Source organism: Mus pahari, chromosome 10 (genome assembly GCF_900095145.1).
Source record: "Mus pahari chromosome 10, PAHARI_EIJ_v1.1, whole genome shotgun sequence".
Lineage (NCBI taxonomy): Eukaryota > Metazoa > Chordata > Mammalia > Rodentia > Muridae > Mus > Mus pahari.
The window spans coordinates 72438817-72459783 of NC_034599.1; the positions used below are offsets into that span (position 1 = coordinate 72438817).

The following is a 20967-nucleotide window of genomic DNA, read 5'->3' on the forward strand; positions in this document are numbered from 1 at the left end:
GTGTGTGTGGGGGTGGTGGTGGTGAGGAGGTGGGGGGGGTATAGATGGGAGACACCACTGCCACTGAAATCAATTTTGAAGTACATTTAAAACAAGTTTTTAAAAGATGTATTTATTTATTTTTATGTATATTAGTATACTGTAGCTATTCAGATGGTTGTGAGACATCGTGTGGTTGCTGGGATTTGAACTCGGGACCTTCAGAAAAGCAGTCAACGCTCTTAACCGCTGAGCCACCTCTCCAGCCCCCAACAATTAAGCTTAATAAAACTAAAAGTTCACTTGTTGTGTCATGTCAATGGGATTCCAAATGCTTAATAATCACTTGAGGGGGGGGCAGCTGTCCTGATGAATTATGCAGGTGTATGAAAATGTGAGGTGAGATTTTGAGAATAATCAAATCATCTTTGGGATACTTTACATGCAGGTAAAACAGCTTCTCTCCCCATCTCCCAATACCCTGCTCTTCCCACAGAGAACCTAACGTTTATTAAACACTAGTCTATATTGAGCACCTTCCTAGAAGTACAAATGCGCACGCGCACACACACACACACACACACACACACACACACACACACACACACACACACATTACTGCTATTCTAAGGAAAGCCAGTATCCAACATACATAGTGATACAAATTCAGGCACAACACAGAGAAGCCAGGACAGAGTGTATCAGCTGGAGAATCTCCAGCAGCTAGAAAAGAAGAAAGAATGGTGGATCAGAACATAGTTACGACCTAGGAAGGAAGGTTGAGTGGTGGTGGTGTTAGAATGGTTTTTTAAAAATTATTATTCCAGCTATGTTCTAGAGAGAATCAGCATCATGTCTCCTCAGTTTTAGATGCTATCTAACCTGTGCACATACTTATCGCATTCACTGTGCAAACCACGGCTATACTTTCAGTATCTGTGGTCCCAAGCTCTTTGATGGATGCATTCAATGAGAAAATATTCCTATCATGCATTCGTCGATTAGTGTTCATTGAATGTTGTGATGAGGGTTCGTTAACTATTAAATCTAAAGCAAATGTGGAAGTCCATGCCTCTAATCCCAACACTCAGGAGGCTGAGGCAAGATGGCTGCCTGGAGTTCAAGGCCAGGTTGGGCTACCTAGTGAGATCTTGTCTCTATATAACTACATGTTGAAAATGTAGCTACAGTGCAGGGGGAAGGGTGTAATAAATGTTTTCTGCCCTCTGTACATGAATGGATCATCTAGTTACTGCATATATTTATCCAGTTGCAAAACATTAATCGAACAACTACTCGGGCAAGGTACCTTCCCTTCGTCCCCACGGAATCCAGTTCCCAGAGCTTTCCACACTCAGGGTAAAGCGCTCCTGAGCAACAGAATGACCACTGCTGGATGAACCTTCAGTTCTGAAGGTGAGGAAACTTCTGAAGAAACTTCTCACACTGCACACTTGGAGACAAGACAAGACAAGACAAGACCTCTTTTGCACAGTGAGTGATGTCTGTGCCAACCAGAGATCTCATTGGCGAATAGTTAGAGGGTTTACAATAATGACATACATATATCTAATCCCTACCCATACATGGACGCAGGTAAATAACCAGCAGTAACTCTATGCGCATCCATGCCATGTGCAGTCCTGTAACACATTCATTAAAAGGTATTACTCAGCCAGACAGTGGTGGCGCATGCCTTTAATCCCAGCACTTGGGAGGCAGAGGCAGGCTAATTTCTGTGTTCAGGGCTAGCCTGGTCTAGAGAGTGAGTTCCAGGACAGCCAGGGCTACACAGAGAAACCCTGTCTCAAAAAACCACACACACACACACACACACACACACACACACAAAGTATTACTCAGCTGGGCATGGTAGTGCACATATTTGATCCCGGCACATGGGAGGCAGGAGGATTTCTGTGAGTTCGAGTCCAGCAAAGCCAGTCCAGGACAGTCAGGGCTACACAGAGAAAACCTGTCTCAAAAAACCAAGAAGAAAAAAGTATTACTCTTAACTTTATACCAGTACAGAGTTGAGCAGATATTTCAGCTGTCTCCCGCGTTATTTTTCATAACACGTTTTTATCTCTCATTGTTTTGTAAGCATGAGTCTCCCTTCCCACCTAATTCAATTTCTCCCTTCTCTTCTCTTCTCTTCTCTTCTCTTCTCTTCTCTTCTCTTCTCTTCTCTTCTCTTCTCTTCTCTTCTCTTCTCTCTCTTCTCTTCTCTTCTCTTTTCTCTTTTCTTCTCTTCTTCTCTCTCTTCTCTCTCCTCTCTCTCCTCCTCTCTCTGTCTCTCTCTTTTTTCTCTCTCCCTTTCTTCCTTCCTTCCCCCCTCCCTTTTTTTTGACCCAGTTTTCTCTTGGGACCAAGACTTTTCAGTCCTTATTTGCAGACAGCCCCGCCACTCGCGGACACCCACGGCCTCAGCCCCGCCCCCCCCAGGCCCCACCCACGACTTGCCGCTTCGTTCCCCGCCCCCGCCGCAGCCTATAAAATCCGGAGCGCGGCGCGCGGAGCGGCAGGCGCCGAACTGGGCATGCTCTGTGTCGCCGCAGCTTTGGGTCGCAAGTAGGAAGCCCGTGCACGACACCGGCGGCGCCGAGTGGAGCGCTGCCGCGGCGGCCAGGGCCGCAGGGCCGGCGTGGGAGCGCGAGACCGGGCGGCGTCGAGAGACCCCGGCCCGGGCTGTCAACCGCGCGGCGGGGTCCGAGCCGGAGCGGGAACGGACGGGACGCCCGCCGCGCGGCCCGAGGGCGCCCCCAGAGCGGAGCTGCGGCCGGGAGGAGGACGCGGCCATGGGGCTGCTGTCCCAAGGCTCGCCACTGAGCTGGGAAGAGACCCAGCGCCACGCCGACCACGTGCGGAGGCACGGCATCCTCCAGTTCCTGCACATCTATCACGCAGTCAAGGACCGGCACAAGGACGTGCTCAAGTGGGGTGACGAGGTGAGCCCGCGCGCCTTTGTTCGGCCAGGCCGCCCTGCGGCCCCGCCACCGGCCCCGGCTCGGCGCTGGCCACTCGGGCTCATTCATTCCTGTCGGGACGAAAGCCGCTCGGATACTGGGAGGGCCTGAGCGGGAGGTGTGTGAATATCTGCCTCCCGGCGTCCGGTCGCGCTGTTTGCCTTGGAGATGAGTGTGAACAGGACCGACTTGCCCCGGCTGGCTTGCTATCACGTTTCAAATCTCCAGGGTGTTTGCTTCGGCCCTCCGTCTTCTCTAGCTTCTTTTCTTAAAAGCCTGTCACATCTCACACCTGTCGGCAAACTTTAGAGTTATATATTGCAACAAATACATGGCTGGACCTAAGGACGTGGGGTTGCCTTCCTAAAAGACCGGAGACTTCTTTATCCCGTTTAACTGTAAATGATTACAACTTAGAGGTTAGGTAAGATTGGTTAGATCCTGCAGCTAAGCGTTACCAGTCAATGCTAAAACTTGTGCATGATCTCTGGGACCCATTTGTTCGAACCATCTGAAAGCGGCAACGCTAAGAACATTTTTTTTTTTTTTTTTTTTTTGCGCATCCCCTATTTTTAAAAAACACATTGATAAAAAGATACATAAAGTTAAATAACCTCTTGAGTTTGACCTTTGTTGCGTGGGGTTGGCATTTACGGCAGATAGCGTGCCACTCCTGTATATATTTATCGCTTAGTATTATCCTTGGGCTAAGTTTCAAAGTGTTGCTGTACCAGCATAGAATATCTTGCGAAAAGCTTAGTTTTTTTCTGTCTCTAATGTTGGTAGATGATTCTGCCATCTGCAGCTGGAAGAATTATGCTTGGACTAAGGAAGTATTAGGACTAATAATTCACATTCCTACAAAAAAAAAAAAGTCTATCACCACATTTTCTTTCAGGAAAGGGACGCACTCGTTTGGCAGTTCTCCAGTTTTAGTCTAAAGTTTGTTGTGTATTTACATTTGACAGTTCTTCATTTGTGTTCCGGGTATCATTTACAGGGCAGGGACATTATGGTTTCTATTCACTTGTTTTTCCTAGGGCCTAACTATGTGTCTGGTGTAGTTGGCAGCAACAAATTGTGGCGTCCTTTAAGGTTCTCATGGAACCAGCCACTGATGAGCAATCAAAAATTTACTTTTGCATCTTTCACCGTTTTTGCTAGGACTCCATAATGACAAAAATAAAAACAAATGAATGTCTTTGTAACCGTTTGGAGTTGAACTTCATCGCAGGAGATGTTCAATACAGTGGAAGCACAGTGGCTCACCAAGTCCCTCGCCTTCCTCCTTGCCTTTTCTCTGGTAACCAGGAACTTCCCAGATCCAGGTCCCTCTCTGTTTTAGAAAAACGCTCCCCCTGTTGGCAGGAAGAGCATGTACAACTAACTGCCTGTCTGGAGAGATTTCCCATGGCAGACAGTAGTGTGAGAGGAGCAGGACCTCAGGTTGTACCACACATTTCCATCGTGACAGGATTTGGTGGATAGAGAGTTGGTACCAAGTTTATCTTCCTCCGCACAAATCAAGGAGACTGAAGAAGCCAGGAAATCTTGTGCACTTGCATTCTGTCCGTATAAAGGGGGAATGTTGGGCCCAGCATTTCAGCCAATTAACACTTTTTAAAGACAGGGTTTCTCTGTGTAGCCCCGACTGACCTAGAACTCACTGTGTTCACCAGGCTGGCCACAGACTCAGAGATCCGCCTGCTTCTGCCTCCTGAGCGCTGGGCTTAAAGGTGTGCATCATCATTGCCTGCCAGTTAAGACTTCCTGAAGAGAGCATGCTAGGCAGGGCTGTTGAGATTGGACTCCAGAGGTAATCCTCCTGTAATAAGTTGCCTGGCTAGCACTGTTCCTGCATTAGATGACATCAGCAATAGCCCTTGAAAACTTAGCACCGGGTGAAATTACATTTCCTAATTTCTTTTTGCAAATATTCTGTCATAAGTTACATAGAAACCTATAAACTGATTCCCCACCCCCACCCCCACCCCCCAACCTTCCAGTATTGAAAGTTTGACACTGGAAGGATTAGAACTGTGAGAAGTTCCTAGATGGTAAGGCAGAAAAATCCCCACCGTTCTGGTGTTCCTGAATGACACCAGTGAAGTCTGGGCCTCTCCCCTCCAGGGGCTTCATGACCTTTGGAGTAGAGATGCCTAACCTCTCTTGTGCTTTTACATTTCTTCTGGCAGTCTCGTGCCCAGAAGATGATGTCAGCCTTATGTATTAGAGCAGAAGTTATCACAAGTCCTTGTGCACAGTGGGAACTTACTGTCACACACTGAGATGTCTGAAGGCCTGTCAGGATCTGTGCATAGAAGCCTTGGAGAGTAACTGAGAGATAGACTTAGTAGATAAGAGGGAGAAGGTGTGGTGGGTGGTATGGGCCCTGGAGATGAGGCTAGCTCTGCCAGGGAGAAGTGTTTTAGATGTGGTGTGTCGAACTGGATAGGCACAATACCAAATACAATGGGAGGGTCGCATATTACGACTCATAACAGTAGCAAAATGACAGTTATTAAGTAGCAATGAAAATAATTTTACATGAGAATGGTATTAAAGGGTCTCAGCATTAGGAAGGTTGACATTGTGTCTATGGGGACATAGACTTGATTGGTAAAAAACAAAAAGAACTGCAGCCAAGCCTTAAAACTGGTCACAGTTGTGTTTGGAAGAGATCCTGCCACTTGAGAAATATTCTGCTCCTTGTGTTGAGGACAGTGTTTAAATCTGCACGCCAGGAAGAGCCGTGTGTGCTGTTGACCAGACTGACTGGTGGGTCTTGAGCCCGGTTACTTCATTTTCTCTTATTTCTTCCAGCTTTTACTGTTTGAGTGTGGATAGTTTGGATAGGATTGTTGCTTAGTTTTTTCTTTCTTTTTTCTCCACATGCCTATTTCACCTTTAGTATGACAGCGCCTAACTCTGGGCACTATTCATGATGATGTTTCTTTGGGAAATGGAAGTTCTAACTTGAAGAACCAAATACTACTTGTTCCCTGATGAGGATGATGTGGGAAAGGAGGAGTGTACTGGGTAGTTTTGTGTCAACTTGACACAAGCTGGAGTTATCACAGAGAAAGGAGCTTCAGTTGGGGAAATGCCTCCACGAGATCCAGCTGTATGGCATTTTCTCAATTAGTGATCAAGCGGGGAGGGCCCCTTGTGGATGGTGCCATCTCTGGGCTGGTAGTCTTGGGTTTATAAGAGAGCAGGCTGAGCAAGCCATTAAAGAACATCCCTCCATGGCCTCTGCATCAGCTCCTGCTTTGTAACCTGCTTGAGTTCCAGTCCTGACTTCTTTCAGTGATGAACAGCAATGTGGAAATGTAAGCTGAAAAAACCCTTTCCTCCCCAACTTGCTTCTTGGTCATGATGTTGTGCAGGAATAGAAACCCTGACTAAGACAGAGGAGTCTTCGGGTACAGGTTTTGTTTATAGCTCAGTGTTTAAATTTTAAAATACTGATGGAGGAAGCTGGGTGTGGTGGCACACACCATTAACCCCAGCATTACAAAAGCAGTTGGATCTCTGAGTTCGAGGCCAGCCTGGTCTGTGTAGTAAGTTCTAGAACAGCCAGGGCTACATTGAGAGACCCTGTCACAAACAGACAAACCATAAATAAAATACTGATGCAAGACTAGGCACATAATTCAGAGAGTTCTTTTCTAGCATGCATAAGACCCTTGGTTTAATCTCCACTATCCTGTAGTGTAGCTACTACTTTAAAAAAAAAAAAATTGCTGTCAGCTTGGCCAAGCCTTTTCAGTTATTTAGTAGCAGAATTGAAACCTGATTCTAAAGTTTTAGATATTTGCAATGCTTGGCATGCACCCAAATCCCCTTTTACAGCACGTACAGTATGCAGGTCACGGAGCTGTCAGGACATAACGCAAAAAACAGATGTATGAACGATGTCATGACGTGCGGGGAGTGAATAAAGCTCTGAGTGAATGGGGATGATTTCACTTGAGTCATGTCAGGACCAAAGCCTCAGACTCAGGGGACATTGGCAAGGTCTTTCCCATACCAGTCGGGCTGAGAACTGGCAAAGCCTTCCCCTGGTCTGAATGTGTTACATTCGAAAACAACTCACCTACAGAGACCTCCCACAAGACCAGCTAATGCCCTGCTCCTGTGTAGAGGTTCTCAGTTGTTGGCGCCACACTGTCAGAGTGAACATAACCTATCTGGGCCCCCTTTGTGTCTGTTCTTTCTTCATCTCAGCCTCAGATGTAGTAACGCTGAGACCTTGAAAAATAATTAATATCTGTTAATAAAAATGTAAACAGAAACTTTTAATGCAGGAAAAAGAAAGCAAATATCTTGAGATGTTTTTAACCGGATAGAGTAGTTCATTCTCGAAGGGTGTCTTCCCCAGACCCAGTTATTCCAAGTTTGCTGCTTTCTGTCAAGGACATGCTCAGCAAGCAATACTACCACTGAGCTATACCCTCAGCCCTTTTTAAAATTTTGAAATAGGCAGGCCTTGAACTTGTAATTTTCCTGCTTCCAGGAGGCTAGGGTCATAGGTCTATGTCATTTAAATATCTCATTTAAATCTCCATCTCATTAAAATATTCATAGGCGTTGCTGGTGAGCCATTCCACATTCTTTGTTTTGTTTTTACGGCCAGATCTGTCTCATTAGCTTAGTAGCTTGTGATGGAGTTTAAAATGGCTCAACAGTTAAGAATATTTGTTGTTTGACCTGAAAAACCCAGTTTCCATTGCCTCTACAAAGCCACTGTAACTCCAGACCCAACACCTGCTTCGGGTCTCTTAGAGCGCTACACTCCTGGGGTACAGACTTACATAAACATACTCTCAGAGTAAAATGACAGTAAATAACATTGCATTTCAGAACCACATTTATTGACTTACTAGAGTAAGCTGTTGAACACATTCTAGTTTGAATTTTACTTATTTTAAACTTTATTTTTTAAAATGTTATAAAACATTTTAAAAATGTCACACACCAAAATTAGATTGGACCCAAAGACCCAATGAACTTATATTGCAGTTAGAATAGTGCCACCACTGTAGAGGCAATGGGTGGGACCTGGGACAGCAGAGCTGATAAATGGGGTAGACAGAAGTCTCATACAGTACTAACCTTATTCAGAACATCAGACAGTTTATACACCGAGGGGTTTGAGTCTCCTGAGTTAAGGACACACCGTTTCACTGGAAGGCTAGATTAACATTTAATGGACCAATACCAGCAGGCAGTAATGAGTCATCTGCAGTAAGCTCACTCCTGCCTGACACTCCTGGGAGGAGCATGTAAACTCATTCCATGAACAGATCCGTGTTTTGAAGAAACTAAGGTCACAAGATTGTTTCTTTGGAGTTTTCTCACAAGTACTCAGAATTCTCACATGACTCCATTCTTGGACCATGTTCTGGCAGAATAGCTATTCAGAACACAAACTGAAATTTCATGTTGGATTTTATATTTTGAAAGTTGAATGAATATATGTGTAACTACTACCAAAAATAAATAGAACTAGAAAAACAATTAGTTTTATATCCTTTCATAGTTTGGGTCTGTCACATGCATTCAGTCCTTTCTTATTCCCTAATATTTAGCTTTTTAAAATTCTCTTTCCTACATATTATTCTGTACTTGCATGTACATTTATTTATATATATATATATATTATTAGCTAGATTCCGAATAGAAGGGAGAACATGCAGAGGTTTTCTTTCTGATTTTGTCTGTCTTCTCCTAAGTCCATTCTAAGCCCATCCATTTTCCTGCAAGTTTGTGATCGCATTTTTCTTTAACGCTAAATAGTATTATACACTATTTATATGTATGGATGCCAAATCTTCATTATCTGTCCCTCTGCTCGATGGACAACTAGGTCGGTTACGATTCCTTTTTATAGTGGGAAAAAAAGCAGCAATGGCCAGGTTAATGCCTCTGTGGTAGGTTTGGAGTTCTGTGGGGAAATGTCCGGGAGTGATGTAGCTCACAGGAGTTTTAGTGTAGAGTGATGAAGCTCATGGTAGTTTTAGTTTTAATTTTTTGAGAAATCTTCAAACTGATTCTCGAAGTGGCTATATTAATTTTCACCCCCACTGCAGTGAATAAGGGCTCCTTTCTCTCCACATCTTCTCTAACATTTGTTGTTACATTTATTGATGTTAGCCATTCCACCTGAGGCCAGTTTTATTTCCTTGGTATTTAATTTTTGCAATTATTTTTTTTTTAAGATTTATTTATTTATTATATGTAAGTACAGTGTAGCTGTCTTCAGACATCCCAGAAGAGGGCATCAGATCTCATTACAGATGGTTGTGAGTCATCATGTGGTTGCTGGGATTTGAACTCACGACCTTCAGAAGAGCAGTCAGCGCTCTTAACCGCTGAGCCATCTCTCCAGCCCCAATTTTTGCAATTTTTATAAACTCTGAATATTAACTTATCTGAAGTGAAGACAATTCATTTCTTAATAGGGATTACAAAGATTCTGGGTCATGTCTTTCTCCTAGCCCCAATTTATCTATATTTCATAGAAGAGAAAGGCAACTTATGTAGTGTCTGTGCATACACATGTATTTATGTTGACTATTGCTCCAGTGTTTGCTGAAAGGACTAGACTTCCTTTGCTTGCAAAGGTGTGCTTTCCCACTCTGTGTGTGGTTTTATTTCTGTGTTTGTTGCACTGTCCACTGATCTGACTTTCCTTTGATTTCTGTAGATCATAAAGTCACGATATGCCATCTCTACGCTTTGGATTTTGGGGTGGTTTATTTTTTATTTGTTTGTTTTTTTATTTTATTTGTTCGTTGTTTGCTTACTTGCTTGCTTGCTTGCTTGTTGTTTTTCCGGTTTCTGGAGACAGGGTTTCTCAGTGTAGCCCTATCTGTTTGGGAACTTGCTCTGTAGACCAGGCTGGCCTCAAACTCAGAAATCTGCCTGCCTCTGCCTCCTGAGTGCTGGGATTAAAGGATTGTATACTACTACTTTTTTTAAAATTATTTTATTAGATATTTTCTTCATTTACATTTCAAATGCTATCCCGAAAGTCCCCTTATACCCTCCCCCTGCCCTGCTCCCCTACCCACTCACTCCCACTTCTTGGCCCTGGCGTTCCCCTGTATGGGGCATATAAAGTTTGCAAGACCAAGGGGCCTCTCTTCCCAATGATGGCCAACTTGGTCATCTTTATTTTTTTGTTTTTGTTTTTTTTTTTTTTTTTTAAATTAGTTTAAATTTATTTCAAGAGACATTGAATTTCCATGAGTTTTAGAACTAGGTAGTTAGTTATATATATAAAAAAAAAAAATAAGCCCTCATGAGATTTTGATCTCGTTAGAACTCTATGGAGTCTGCTTGTCAATTTGGGAGTTGAAACCTAAACAATATTGAATCTCTCTAATCGTGAACGAGTAACTCTCTCTCTACATCTTTAATTTCTCAGCAGCGATTTGTAGTTGGTCTTGTACGTACAAGAGCATACACACTTGCTAATTTTCTAAATTTGTCATTTCTCCTTCTACCTTCTAAACCCAGTCTCTGGACACTGAATTAGGATAATCAGTGTGGTTCTAATGATTGCTTGGGACATTCCAGGTCACCTGCCATTTAGCTGACCCAACCTCCATTTTTAGTCTGCTTCTGTGCTTTGATGCCTGGTAATCTTTGAATGATAGAAATAAACATTTTACCTTGTATGAGTTCATAGTACTCCTGGAATATAATTATTTACAGAGAGGATCTTTTAAAAAGTCATTTTTATAGTTTATGAGTAGCTCCAGAAAAGTCTACATACTTGTGTGTCTTCTACCCAGTACCCCTGAATTAGAATTTAGTCAGAGTGCAAATGCTTTAGGATGCTTGTTCATAACGTTGAATTCTGCATAACTTTCTGAATTCCAGAGTGTTGCGCCCTCTTGACCAGCAAGGAAGACGCAACCACCAGTTCTTCTAACAGCAGTTTATTCAGCAAGCTTCAATCTTCATCATCTCCCGAGCCCTGGGGTATAAGCCCCTTTATACTCTCAGATCCACTCCAATCACGGCAGGCCACGTCACCTCACCAGGCGCGCGGCCTCAGCCAACCAGAAGAGCGGGAACATATCACCATTAAATATGGACCTGTTTACCACAAGCTCCATAGCCAACAGGCGCCATCTTTAAGGTGCGGCTTCTGGTAGCCCAGGGGAGGCCATAGCCTCCTACACCCGAGGAAGAGGCTCCACAGCTCGCTGGGCTGTTCTTGTGTGTTTGGGTTCTATATTCATTTTGCTTAAGGGTAGGCATGGAAGCCTCCTTCCCCACTTGGTGATCCTTCCAGCTCTGTTCCCCTTTCCTCTCTGTCCACGCTGGCTGTCCTCTGGTTCTGAGACACTCAGTCACCAAGAGTAGCCAAGCTTTTCTTGTTTGTTTTGGTATCCTTTTGTTTTGGCGGTGCCAGGGTTTCCAGTCAGGGCCTTGTGTGTTCTAGGCACGTGCTTGTAATACCTTTTAACTGTTTGAGTATGTTCTGAATGCCAGCAAGTTTTGAAAATTCTGAAATGCACACAACAGATACTAGAATCTATTTTCTTTTTTCTTTTTTCTTTTTTTTTGGCAAGAAAATTATATATATTTGGATAGTGCAAAGTTCTCAGTTGAAAAGAGGGGCTGGGGATATATCCAAAGGTACAGAAACATCCAAAGATGATGGTTTCCTTTCCTTGTCTGGACGGGGTTTTAACATTGTCTCTGACGCAGCATGCACTAAAGGCTGCCATCGGATTGTGTAGTCGTGCATAGTAAACTTATGGATTTTTGTCTGTACTAAGGAAGCACATACCCTTATTGCTATTCTAAGAAATTAATAGGCAGATTAAATGGTACAAACTGCTCTTCAGAGAAATTGAAACTTCAGCTTTTCTGACACGGTAAGACTCCAAAGGCCATATTTCCATGGTGGGCTGTTTTCAAATTCAGGAGTATTTATTGACCATTTCCTGTATACCAGTGATTCTCAACCTTCCTAATGCCATGATTCTTTAATACAGCTCCTCAAGTTGTGCTGACCTCCAACTATAAAATCATTTTTATTGCTACTTCATACTGTTGTGAATCATAATGTAAACATCTGTGTTTTCTGATGGTCTTAGGTGACCCCTGTGAAAGGGTCATTTGACACCCTCCCTCCCCAAAGGGGTCTTGACTCCTAGGATGAGAACCACTGCTGTATACTACCATGTCCTGTGCTGGGCCAGGAAAAGAGAGAGTGAAGAGGAGAAAGAAGCTTGCTGCCTCCGAGGAAGCCAGTGGCTGGAGGGTAGGCTCCATTTCCAGAGCAGAGTTCATGTGGCTTTGACAGAACTAGCACGGGAAACAGAATGGCCAGAAGTTGAGACCAGAAAGAAGGTTGAGTTCATGTTCTTAATGTACTTGCTTGTAGACTGTGTAGGGAGTTGTGTGGGGCTGTAAGTTGTTGCATGAGACTCAGCAATGGAAGTGAACAAATGTTTGCTCACCCCAATAAGGCACAGTGGCAGACCAAAGAAACAATTGCACCTAAGTCCTGCTTAGCAAACCATTGTACTTACTGGGGACACTTACAAGGGTCTAGGGGAAGGGAGAACGAACAGCTAGAAGGCAGCTGAGGCTACCGCAGCCTGGGTGCTGACTCAGTAAAGCTAGTCTTGGGGCTGCTGTGGAACATACAGGCAGTGGACAATTCTGTCAGTCTCCCTTATCCTCTCCAGTGTTTGTTTACTTCTTCCATAGTCTTAGAAGGGAACCTATAGATCTCACTAATTTCAGGAACTTCCTGCGTCTGGAGTGTGGCCCTCCCCACCCTTTCATGAAGGAAGTGCTTCAGTTTGGAGGAAAGTGCTACACATAGTCTGCCTGGAGGTTCAAAGATAGTATTTGGAGATTTCTTCTAGATGATTTGATAATAACCTGAAAGATGGGACAGTACTGAGGGTGCATGGCGACAGGCTCAAGGTAAGCATGTAGTGCTTGCTAGCAGGGTTTTTTTGTCTGGATGTTAGTTTGTTTCTTTTAAACATTTGTGTTACAGTGCTTGCATCAAACCTAGAGGACCTCACACATGGAGGCCACAAGAGCTTGTCCTCCCTAAGAGTTTATTGATGCATCATTGTAAGTAACCAGAAAACTTGGCTGTAGGCCCTAGTCTGCCCTAGGAAAGTAGGTGGTCCTACTGTGTTGTTCAAGTGCTCTGTGTTCATATTTTGTCTGCTGCCGTCAGGATTTTGTAGTTTAATTGATTTCCACAATAAGATTACAAAGGTATCCCAAAGACAGATATTCCAGGTGACACAGATGTCTACACGCATCTATTGTCTTCTTTGCTGTTTCTTTGCAAGATTTTTCTAAGACCTTTGTATCTAAAAGGCATGCAGATTTCTCAGAAACCCTAAAATAAGGGACTCCTGAATATTTTTCTTCAAACTTAGAAACCATTCAAAATCTGAGATGTGACTGAGGAAATGACTCAGTGAGTGAGTTCCTTTCCGTGGAAAGTGAAGACTTACGTGCACATCCTCAGAACTCAATCCCCAGCTGTAATAACAGTCCAAGCATGTGGAACCCTGCTCTCCTGAGGACATAGGAGGTGAAGACAGGAGAATCTCTGGAAGGTTGTGGGCCAGCTAGCCTGGCACACACAGGAGAAAAATGGCGGAGACTGTCTCAAGCGAAATAGGAAACAAGAAGACTGATGCACAGGAGTGCACCCACGCATTTCACGTGTTACATACACATAGGAGTCAGGAGGTGGGGTTCTTCGTGCTCCACAGATATAGGCATGGTCCTAAAGGATCATCTGCACTTCTCTGAATTGTTTAATAGTTAGAGATAACAGCAGTCACTGAAAGCTCAGAAAGTTTCTTAAAAAACTCATGGAGTTTATTCTCTGAGCGGCAAGTCTCAGACATCTAAAGGGGAATTAAATGTTGCTGCTTCATTGCCTAGCACTCTCCAGTAGTCCTGACTGTGCTGCTAGGCCAAGAGGTGGCTATGTCTAGGGCTTAGGATCCATTGACCCTTCTAATCAAGTAAGAGCCAGGAGGTGCTGAAAGCACAGAACTCACACACACTTCACTCCCAGCTCTCACCCAGAAAAGACTTACTCTGTACTCAGCTCTGAAGAGCTTGGCTGTCTAGTTGCTTGGCTCAGAATGAACTAGGGAAAATGGATTGAAGTGAAAATAGCAAGAGTCAGTTTGGCCACTCTGTATAACTCTAAGCGAGTTGCTTTAACTAAAAAAGAAATGCAATTGTCTAAAGAAGTCTAAAGACCTAATGCAAAGTATGCTCAGCATCTTACTGGTAACAGAAGAGCATGCAGTTGGCGCAGATTGCCACTCATGTATGTGGAGAGGTTCGTAAGCCTGCGTTCTAAAGGAAAACTTTGGAAGCAAGATTGCATTTAAGTAAAATGGGATTCTGGGAAAGCAAAGTAGGTAAGGCAGCTTGTTACAGTGTAGGTGTTGCTTTAGGAGGAGTCAGTGTGTGAGGCCTACAGAGTTCCCCCAAAGAAGGGATACAGGAGAGTCCTTTGGCGACCTGGCATGGTTACTGGAGGAGCAGAAAGGCAAGTGCGCCTAGAGCATGGTGGGAAGGGGTTTGATGAAGGATGGGACTTTCCTAATGCTCCTGGAAGGATTTTACTGTGAGCCCTTGAAGTGTTCAGAACAAGGGAGTGATTGAGCAGCACACTGAAGGACCCGGGCCACCCTGTTTGCACATTTTGTGCATAGGTAGCCTTCGGTTAACTAAGACCAGATCCCAGATAAGATTCTCATCGAACAGTACTTTTGTCAACTAAGTATTTCTTTCTCTGTTACAATAAATACATATTTTCTAGTATAAATCATACCTAATGTGGCCACCAAGGTGTTGTAATCAACTTGTAAAAAGCTTTATGCCCCTGCTGTAGAACAAGACAGCAGTGAGCACTGGCCTGCGCTGCCACTGTGTTTGGTGCCATTCTTCAGGGGCTCGTGACGTTGATACTATCTTCATGTTTTACAAGAAAACATACTACAATAAAAACACCAGAAAGTAAGGCATGTGGTTCCAAAAGGATTGGCTGTACTCTTTACTGCTCCCCACAGGTCGCTGCCGAGGCAGGCAGGAGGAACTGGAGGTATGTACAGACTTCACCACAGGTGAATGCGAAAGAGGATTAGCGCAAGGGATGAAGTATCACTCCTCACGAGGACATAGACGCATCTCAGAACCGTAGAGATGAACGTAAGCATAAGCACTCTTCTTTATCAGACAGTGCGATGTCAGCACGCTGACACTGTTCGCTGCTTGCGTAGTGTATTCCTCAGTCCAGAGGACAGAGGCCGCCAAGGTGAATATGTAACTGCAGCCTTCCTAGCCACTCTGCTGGCACACTGACCCTAGGGAAGGCAAAGACTACCTAGTCCTTCAGAAGATACTCAGGCTGAGCTTGCTTCAGAGTTAGGAAGCCTCTGCTGAACCAGAGACCCTTGACCTTTAGACATGATTCAGCCTTGTCTGAATGTCCCAGGTCATGTCTACAGAAGGCTGGGATGACTCTGATGCTCAGCCTGCCAACATCAGGTCCAGCTTGGGGACCCTGACATTGCCTCTGTGAGCTGTGATTTACAGAGTATTCGCACTCAGATTCTTAACAGTTTGGAATGGCATTGAACTACACATACTGGGAGAAGGGGGCTTGTGTTTCTGACATCCTGTCTCGGAGGCGTACATGGTCCTTTGTGAGGTCAGGGGGTGCTTTGGAGTTACCTGTTTTGTGATTGGTTCCTAGGAACTTAAACCGAATTCTCCTGTTTCTCACAGGACTTAGGACAAAGTAAACATGGTATAAGGGGATGTGTTTACTCACCTCTCTTCCTCAGGCACTGAGTGGGGTGCCACCCATAGAGAACACCCATGCGTGTTTTCTCTAGTACTAGACTGCGTTTGTGCTGAAGCCACCCAGTCCACAGTTCTCACACACTTAAGATGGCAACCTCAGCTCCTCTCCAGCTCTGCCTACTGCAGAGCAGTTCAATGAAAATAGCCTGTCTGTACACTGTGACTAGAACTCTGGCAGAGGAAAGAGCTAAGTAGTTCATTTGCCCTTAAAATCTAGATGCTAAAGTTCTGAAGCACAGTTGCTTTGAGATAAATAACTACTTTTATTTAAAATACTGTGAGTTATTACTGGCCAAAAAAAAAAAAAAACCAAAAAACCTCACATCAGTAACCTGATGTGCTTCCTTCTTAGGCTTGAGTGAGAAGACGAGTTCAGTTCATAAACAAGGCGGGGCTTCATACATATCAGACAATTTAAGATGACATGCTGAAAGTGATTGCATAATTAAAAAAATAACTAACATAAATTCAGAGGCCCAGAAAATAGATGTTTTATGTCATCCTTAAAGCATGAAGAAGCCGGGCGGCTGGGCCCATGTGATGATGTGATAGCCAACTCCTACTAGTTATCACCCCATCTCTATACACAGGCACCATGACCCCAAATCCTAAATTATAAAGAAATGTGGAGAAAACTGTAATTATGAAGGAGGAAATCTACATTTGTGGCTTCTTTTGAGCCACTGTCAGTGTCTGGGTCAGAATTCTGGTTTTTCTTAGGTTTTTGTCATTTCTACAGTAATAGAAATGTTCTAGTACTAAATACTCTGTACTATTTAGTTGAGATCAGATAACTGAAATTTTATTTTATATTTAAAATGAGTCTAAATAACTATAAGGAGAACTTTCCTTTTGTGAGAGTCGCAATCCCATTTTCTTCTCTCCTTTAAAGCCTTGATTTTTGACATGGGCCTCTTCTCACTGACCTAGGCATGTGGAGAATTTCCTCTGTGGGCCAAAGTCACTTACAAGAGAAGTTCGCTTAATGCAGTGTTAAAATTGCAATGAACAGTTAATATGTTCTGAGGTAAAAGAATAGCCAGCGCTGGAAGCTACAGGCCTGATCAAGCATGCCAGATGCCACCCAAAGATCAGGTCAGGATGGAACCAAATGTATTTTGATTGCTAAATAGCTAAACTTCCTCTGGAATATATTATATATTATATAATTCTGTGATATAAATTGACATCTTGAAGTGTATGAAGAGGATGGAAAACTATTATCAAAGGACATATGAGATGTTTTAGGATTCCACTAAAACCACTCCTTTTTGAAGCATGAACAATTTATTATAACATCTCACTGGTTCACAGTACTGCCATATTATCACAGGCAGAAAGCCACAGTACACTTGGTTGTCAGACTGAACGGGACTCAAGCATGACTGGAAAAACAGGAATTCTGACACTAGATTGCACCATGAATCAAATCTGACCCACCTCAAATTTTTGTATGAAAATTTTTGCATTAGAATTTTGTGTTAGTCATTGTTCTAATGCTGTGAAGAGACACCATGACCATGGCAACTCTTTAAAAGGAAAACATTGAACTGGGTCTGGCTTACAGTTTGAGAAGTTGAATTCATTATTATTATGGTAGAGCATGTCAGCACCCATGTCGCTGGAGCAGTGGCTGAGGATACGGAACAGAATGGTGAGTTTATTTTGTCTTGTCTGGATAGAGGTTTGATTTGCTCTTGAATGTCAGGGTGGAGACTAGGAGAAAGCCCTGGGTGTGGATGTCTACTCAGTGCAGTCGTCTCCCTCATCCTCACCGTCCACAGACAGAGCAGCATACTTGCTTGCAGAACTGAACTTGGAGGCCGGANTCTCCTCAGGTTTCTTTGGCTCAGGTGCAGATCTGGAGTCTTGATCTTTTTTGCCATCCTTCCTATCCAACTCCTTCCAGTGGTCTCTGTTCCCTCCATCCCCGGGACCACGGCTGGAGCTTCCTTTTAAAGCCTCAAAGCTCACCCTCAGTAACACACTTTCTCCAGCAAGTCTCTAACTCCTAATCTTTCTAATCCTTCCAAAGAGTTTCACTCCCTATTGACTGTGTGTTCAATATGGCAAATACATGAGCCTATGGAAGCCATTCTTATTCTGACCACCACAGATTGCTCAGGTTTTGTTGTTGTTGTTGTTGTTGTTATTGTTTCTCTGAGACAGGGTTTCTCTGTGTATCCCTGGCTGTCCTGGAACTCACTCTATAGACCAGGCTGGCCTCAAACTCAGAAATCCGCCTGCCTGTGCCTCCTAAGTGCTGGGATTAAAGGCGTGCGCCACCACTGCCCGGCAGATTTCTCAGTTTTACACTGTGTTCAAGGCAAATATTTTCAGTCTTGACATTCAGAGTTTACCTAACTGTAGGGTGACTGACAATAAAAAAAGTGCCAGTGCATCTTGAGCCTTCAGGCACTTCAGGTGTGTATGTCATGCTAGATGTGGAAATGGTGCTGTCCAATTTGATGGCTGAGGGTATGCCCCCAAAATGAGTTATTAATATTATCTGTACTGGGACTCTGGTTTCTGAGACCCCAGGCAAGGTCCCAGGGCTTCGAGTTTGTCATTTAGAGGATAACTATTGTGGGATGATATCCAGTGTGTGAGCTCTTGGTACATCTTCTGCAGAGACATCAGTTCTCAGGAGTGGCTACAGAAGTAGAGTGTGCTGAAGTTGTATTTATGTTGAAGAAATGCTCTATAGATACTTGCCTTTGTGTGGCCAGTGTCCCTTCTAGGAATTAGCTTTAATTCAAGTGGCATATCCTCTGGGAAACCCTCTGAATCCCTATTTTTTATTAGGCCCTGATACTGCACATCTATTTTGAGCACCTTAATTTAGCTTTCTTGTGTTATTGACTACCTTTCCAACTCTAGTGCGATGCTGAGAGCAGAAGCTGCATCTCCTAGGTTCCTCAGTGTCCTGATACCTGCTCAGCTCAAGGTTTTGTTGAAGAGACGAAAGAACAAGAGAAATAGTGTTAGCTGGACCACGCCTTAGATCTAGAAAACAGTTTCTGCACACAGCAAAATATTAATAACCAATTCGGGGGAAGAACTCCCAGCCATCATTGATTTAGTAATCTGTTCTCACTGGTTCCTTGACCATCACAATGGCTGTGGAGTTGGTGTAAGGAGAAAAGTGGGTCTCTGGGGAGTGCTGATGGTTCTAGAAGGTGACTCTACAGAGGCTAGAAGACAGCCAACAGCAGAAGGGCTGGCCTGAGCCCAGCTCCTGGAGGGTGGGTGGGGACTTGTCTAAGCTGTAAGAAACTTCGCTGTCCTGCCCTTCTACAGTGACCTTCCCTAGGATGTAAAGAGTCCCCAACATGCTGGGGGTAGGGATGGGGGTAATACGTAGTACTTTGTGGCTTTTTATACCTCAGGTTCAGGTGTGTGTGTTGGATGGGTTAAATGCTTTCTGAGTACGGAGATTCCTTAATTGTCATTCATACCGACGCTGACAAAGAAGTTTTCCCAAAGTGCCTCTTCTTCTGGAAAACTTCCCGATAGTCCTAGAGAGATGGATCACCTCCTCTCTACTCACCTCAGGTAGCCAGCAAGAAGGCAGTGTTTCATTAAATGCCCAGCCTCTAGCTCCTTTCCCAACGGCTTCAAAATTATAAAACTCAGAGGAGGTGAAAACTTTAATTTGTACTACTGGCAAATGCCACTTACAGGCGTCATATAATTCCTAAGATTTTAAATATTACTGTTATTATAACCTTTAATACTACAAATATTTGCTGTATGCGTGTTCTCTACTCAGTATATTACAGAGTACTTTACATCACCCTCAATTAAGATTCTTTATTTTTATCGGTATAACTTCACATAAGTATAAAGATGCTCACATTTGCTCAAACCTGCATTATGACTTAGGATTTTATGTTTGGTTGTTCCTAGCAACACTAACACAGCAGTGTTCACAATAGTCTTTTATGTGTGTCTTTGTCTTGATTAAATAGCTCAGAGATTATTTGAGACTAGTTTTTTGTCTCTATTCTCAATTCAACTGTTGAAAGCATTAGGGACTTTTATTTAACAGGATAAAAATCACTCTCAGCAATGAAAAACGTCAGGAACCAAAATGTTAACATATAGAGAAAGCATTATATGTTTAAAAGATAGCAAAGTGGGCAGGCATTTTTACTGGGCCTGTTCTCCATATGGAAGGATAACTCACGGGTACTAGACAGTCTTGTTTCAAACTCTGTAGGACATTGTCTTCTGTGTGCTATGGAGAATAGACATAGGTACAAGAAGGGTTTTTCTTCCCCTGCTACTTTTAGGATGCTACACTGATTACATGACGTTAAATTCAGTCACTCTGCTGCCCATTTGTTTGCAGAATGGTGTGTGTGTTCAGTCTGCTTATGAGATGGTGCTGGGATTCTGGCCTTATATAGCCCAGGCAGAGGTAGAGTATCGGCCTGTTCAGTCCTTTATTGTAGGGTCAGTTACTAAGACAGCCTTCCAGAGGTTTCTGAAGCCATACACAGCATTGGACTGTACATATGATCCTCCTACATACAATTAAGTTTAGTTGCTGCTCACAGTGAGAGTAACAAAGAATTAAAATACACTATAAGAAGAGTTATGTGACTGATCTTTGTCAGAAGTAAAGACTGCAGGTAGCTGAAACCAGAGAAAGAAAACTTGATGTAAGGTGACTGCTCCTGCTAGTTACCCAAGTGCTGCCAAGGTGACCCAGCTGGGTTTTGCTTGTTCTAACTTGTTCCTCTTGGAGAACAGGGTACCTGTGGGTCAGAAGTTCCTATTCAGGTAGACTAGCTGAAATTGGTTCTGAGATGGCTATCAGACAACTGCTCCCCAACCTCAGCATCCTTAGCACCCCAGTACCTGAGAGTTGCCATGGTAGCAACTGGAAAGAACATAGAAGTAGAAAGAGGTACGTGACTAATCTGTTCCTAGAAAGGTGCGAACACTCATTTTTCTTCAGCCCTTCCCTCCCTCTCACGTCCATTTCTCTGTAACCCCCTGAACCCAAGTGCTGGGAAATCGACTTGTAGGTTTATCTGGCACTTCTGCCTTTGAGCTTTTTTGAATTTTACCTTATTGATAATGTATCCCTTCCATTCCTGGGCGCTTTCCCTTCTCCATC

At 43.7% G+C, this 20967-nt stretch overlaps 1 protein-coding gene across 2 annotated transcripts in view; it reads left to right on the forward strand.

Moving 5' to 3' along the window:
- The first annotated feature begins 2505 nt into the window (after positions 1-2505).
- The window catches only part of Gclc (glutamate-cysteine ligase catalytic subunit), a 41841-nt gene continuing 23379 nt past the window's right edge, over positions 2506-20967 (forward strand). For both annotated transcript variants that reach the window (XM_021205955.2, XM_029542841.1), the window contains exon 1: positions 2506-2927. In XM_021205955.2, coding sequence (XP_021061614.1) covers positions 2778-2927 — 150 coding nt within the window. In that variant the 5' untranslated portion in view covers positions 2506-2777. The remainder of the gene's footprint in view (positions 2928-20967) is intronic.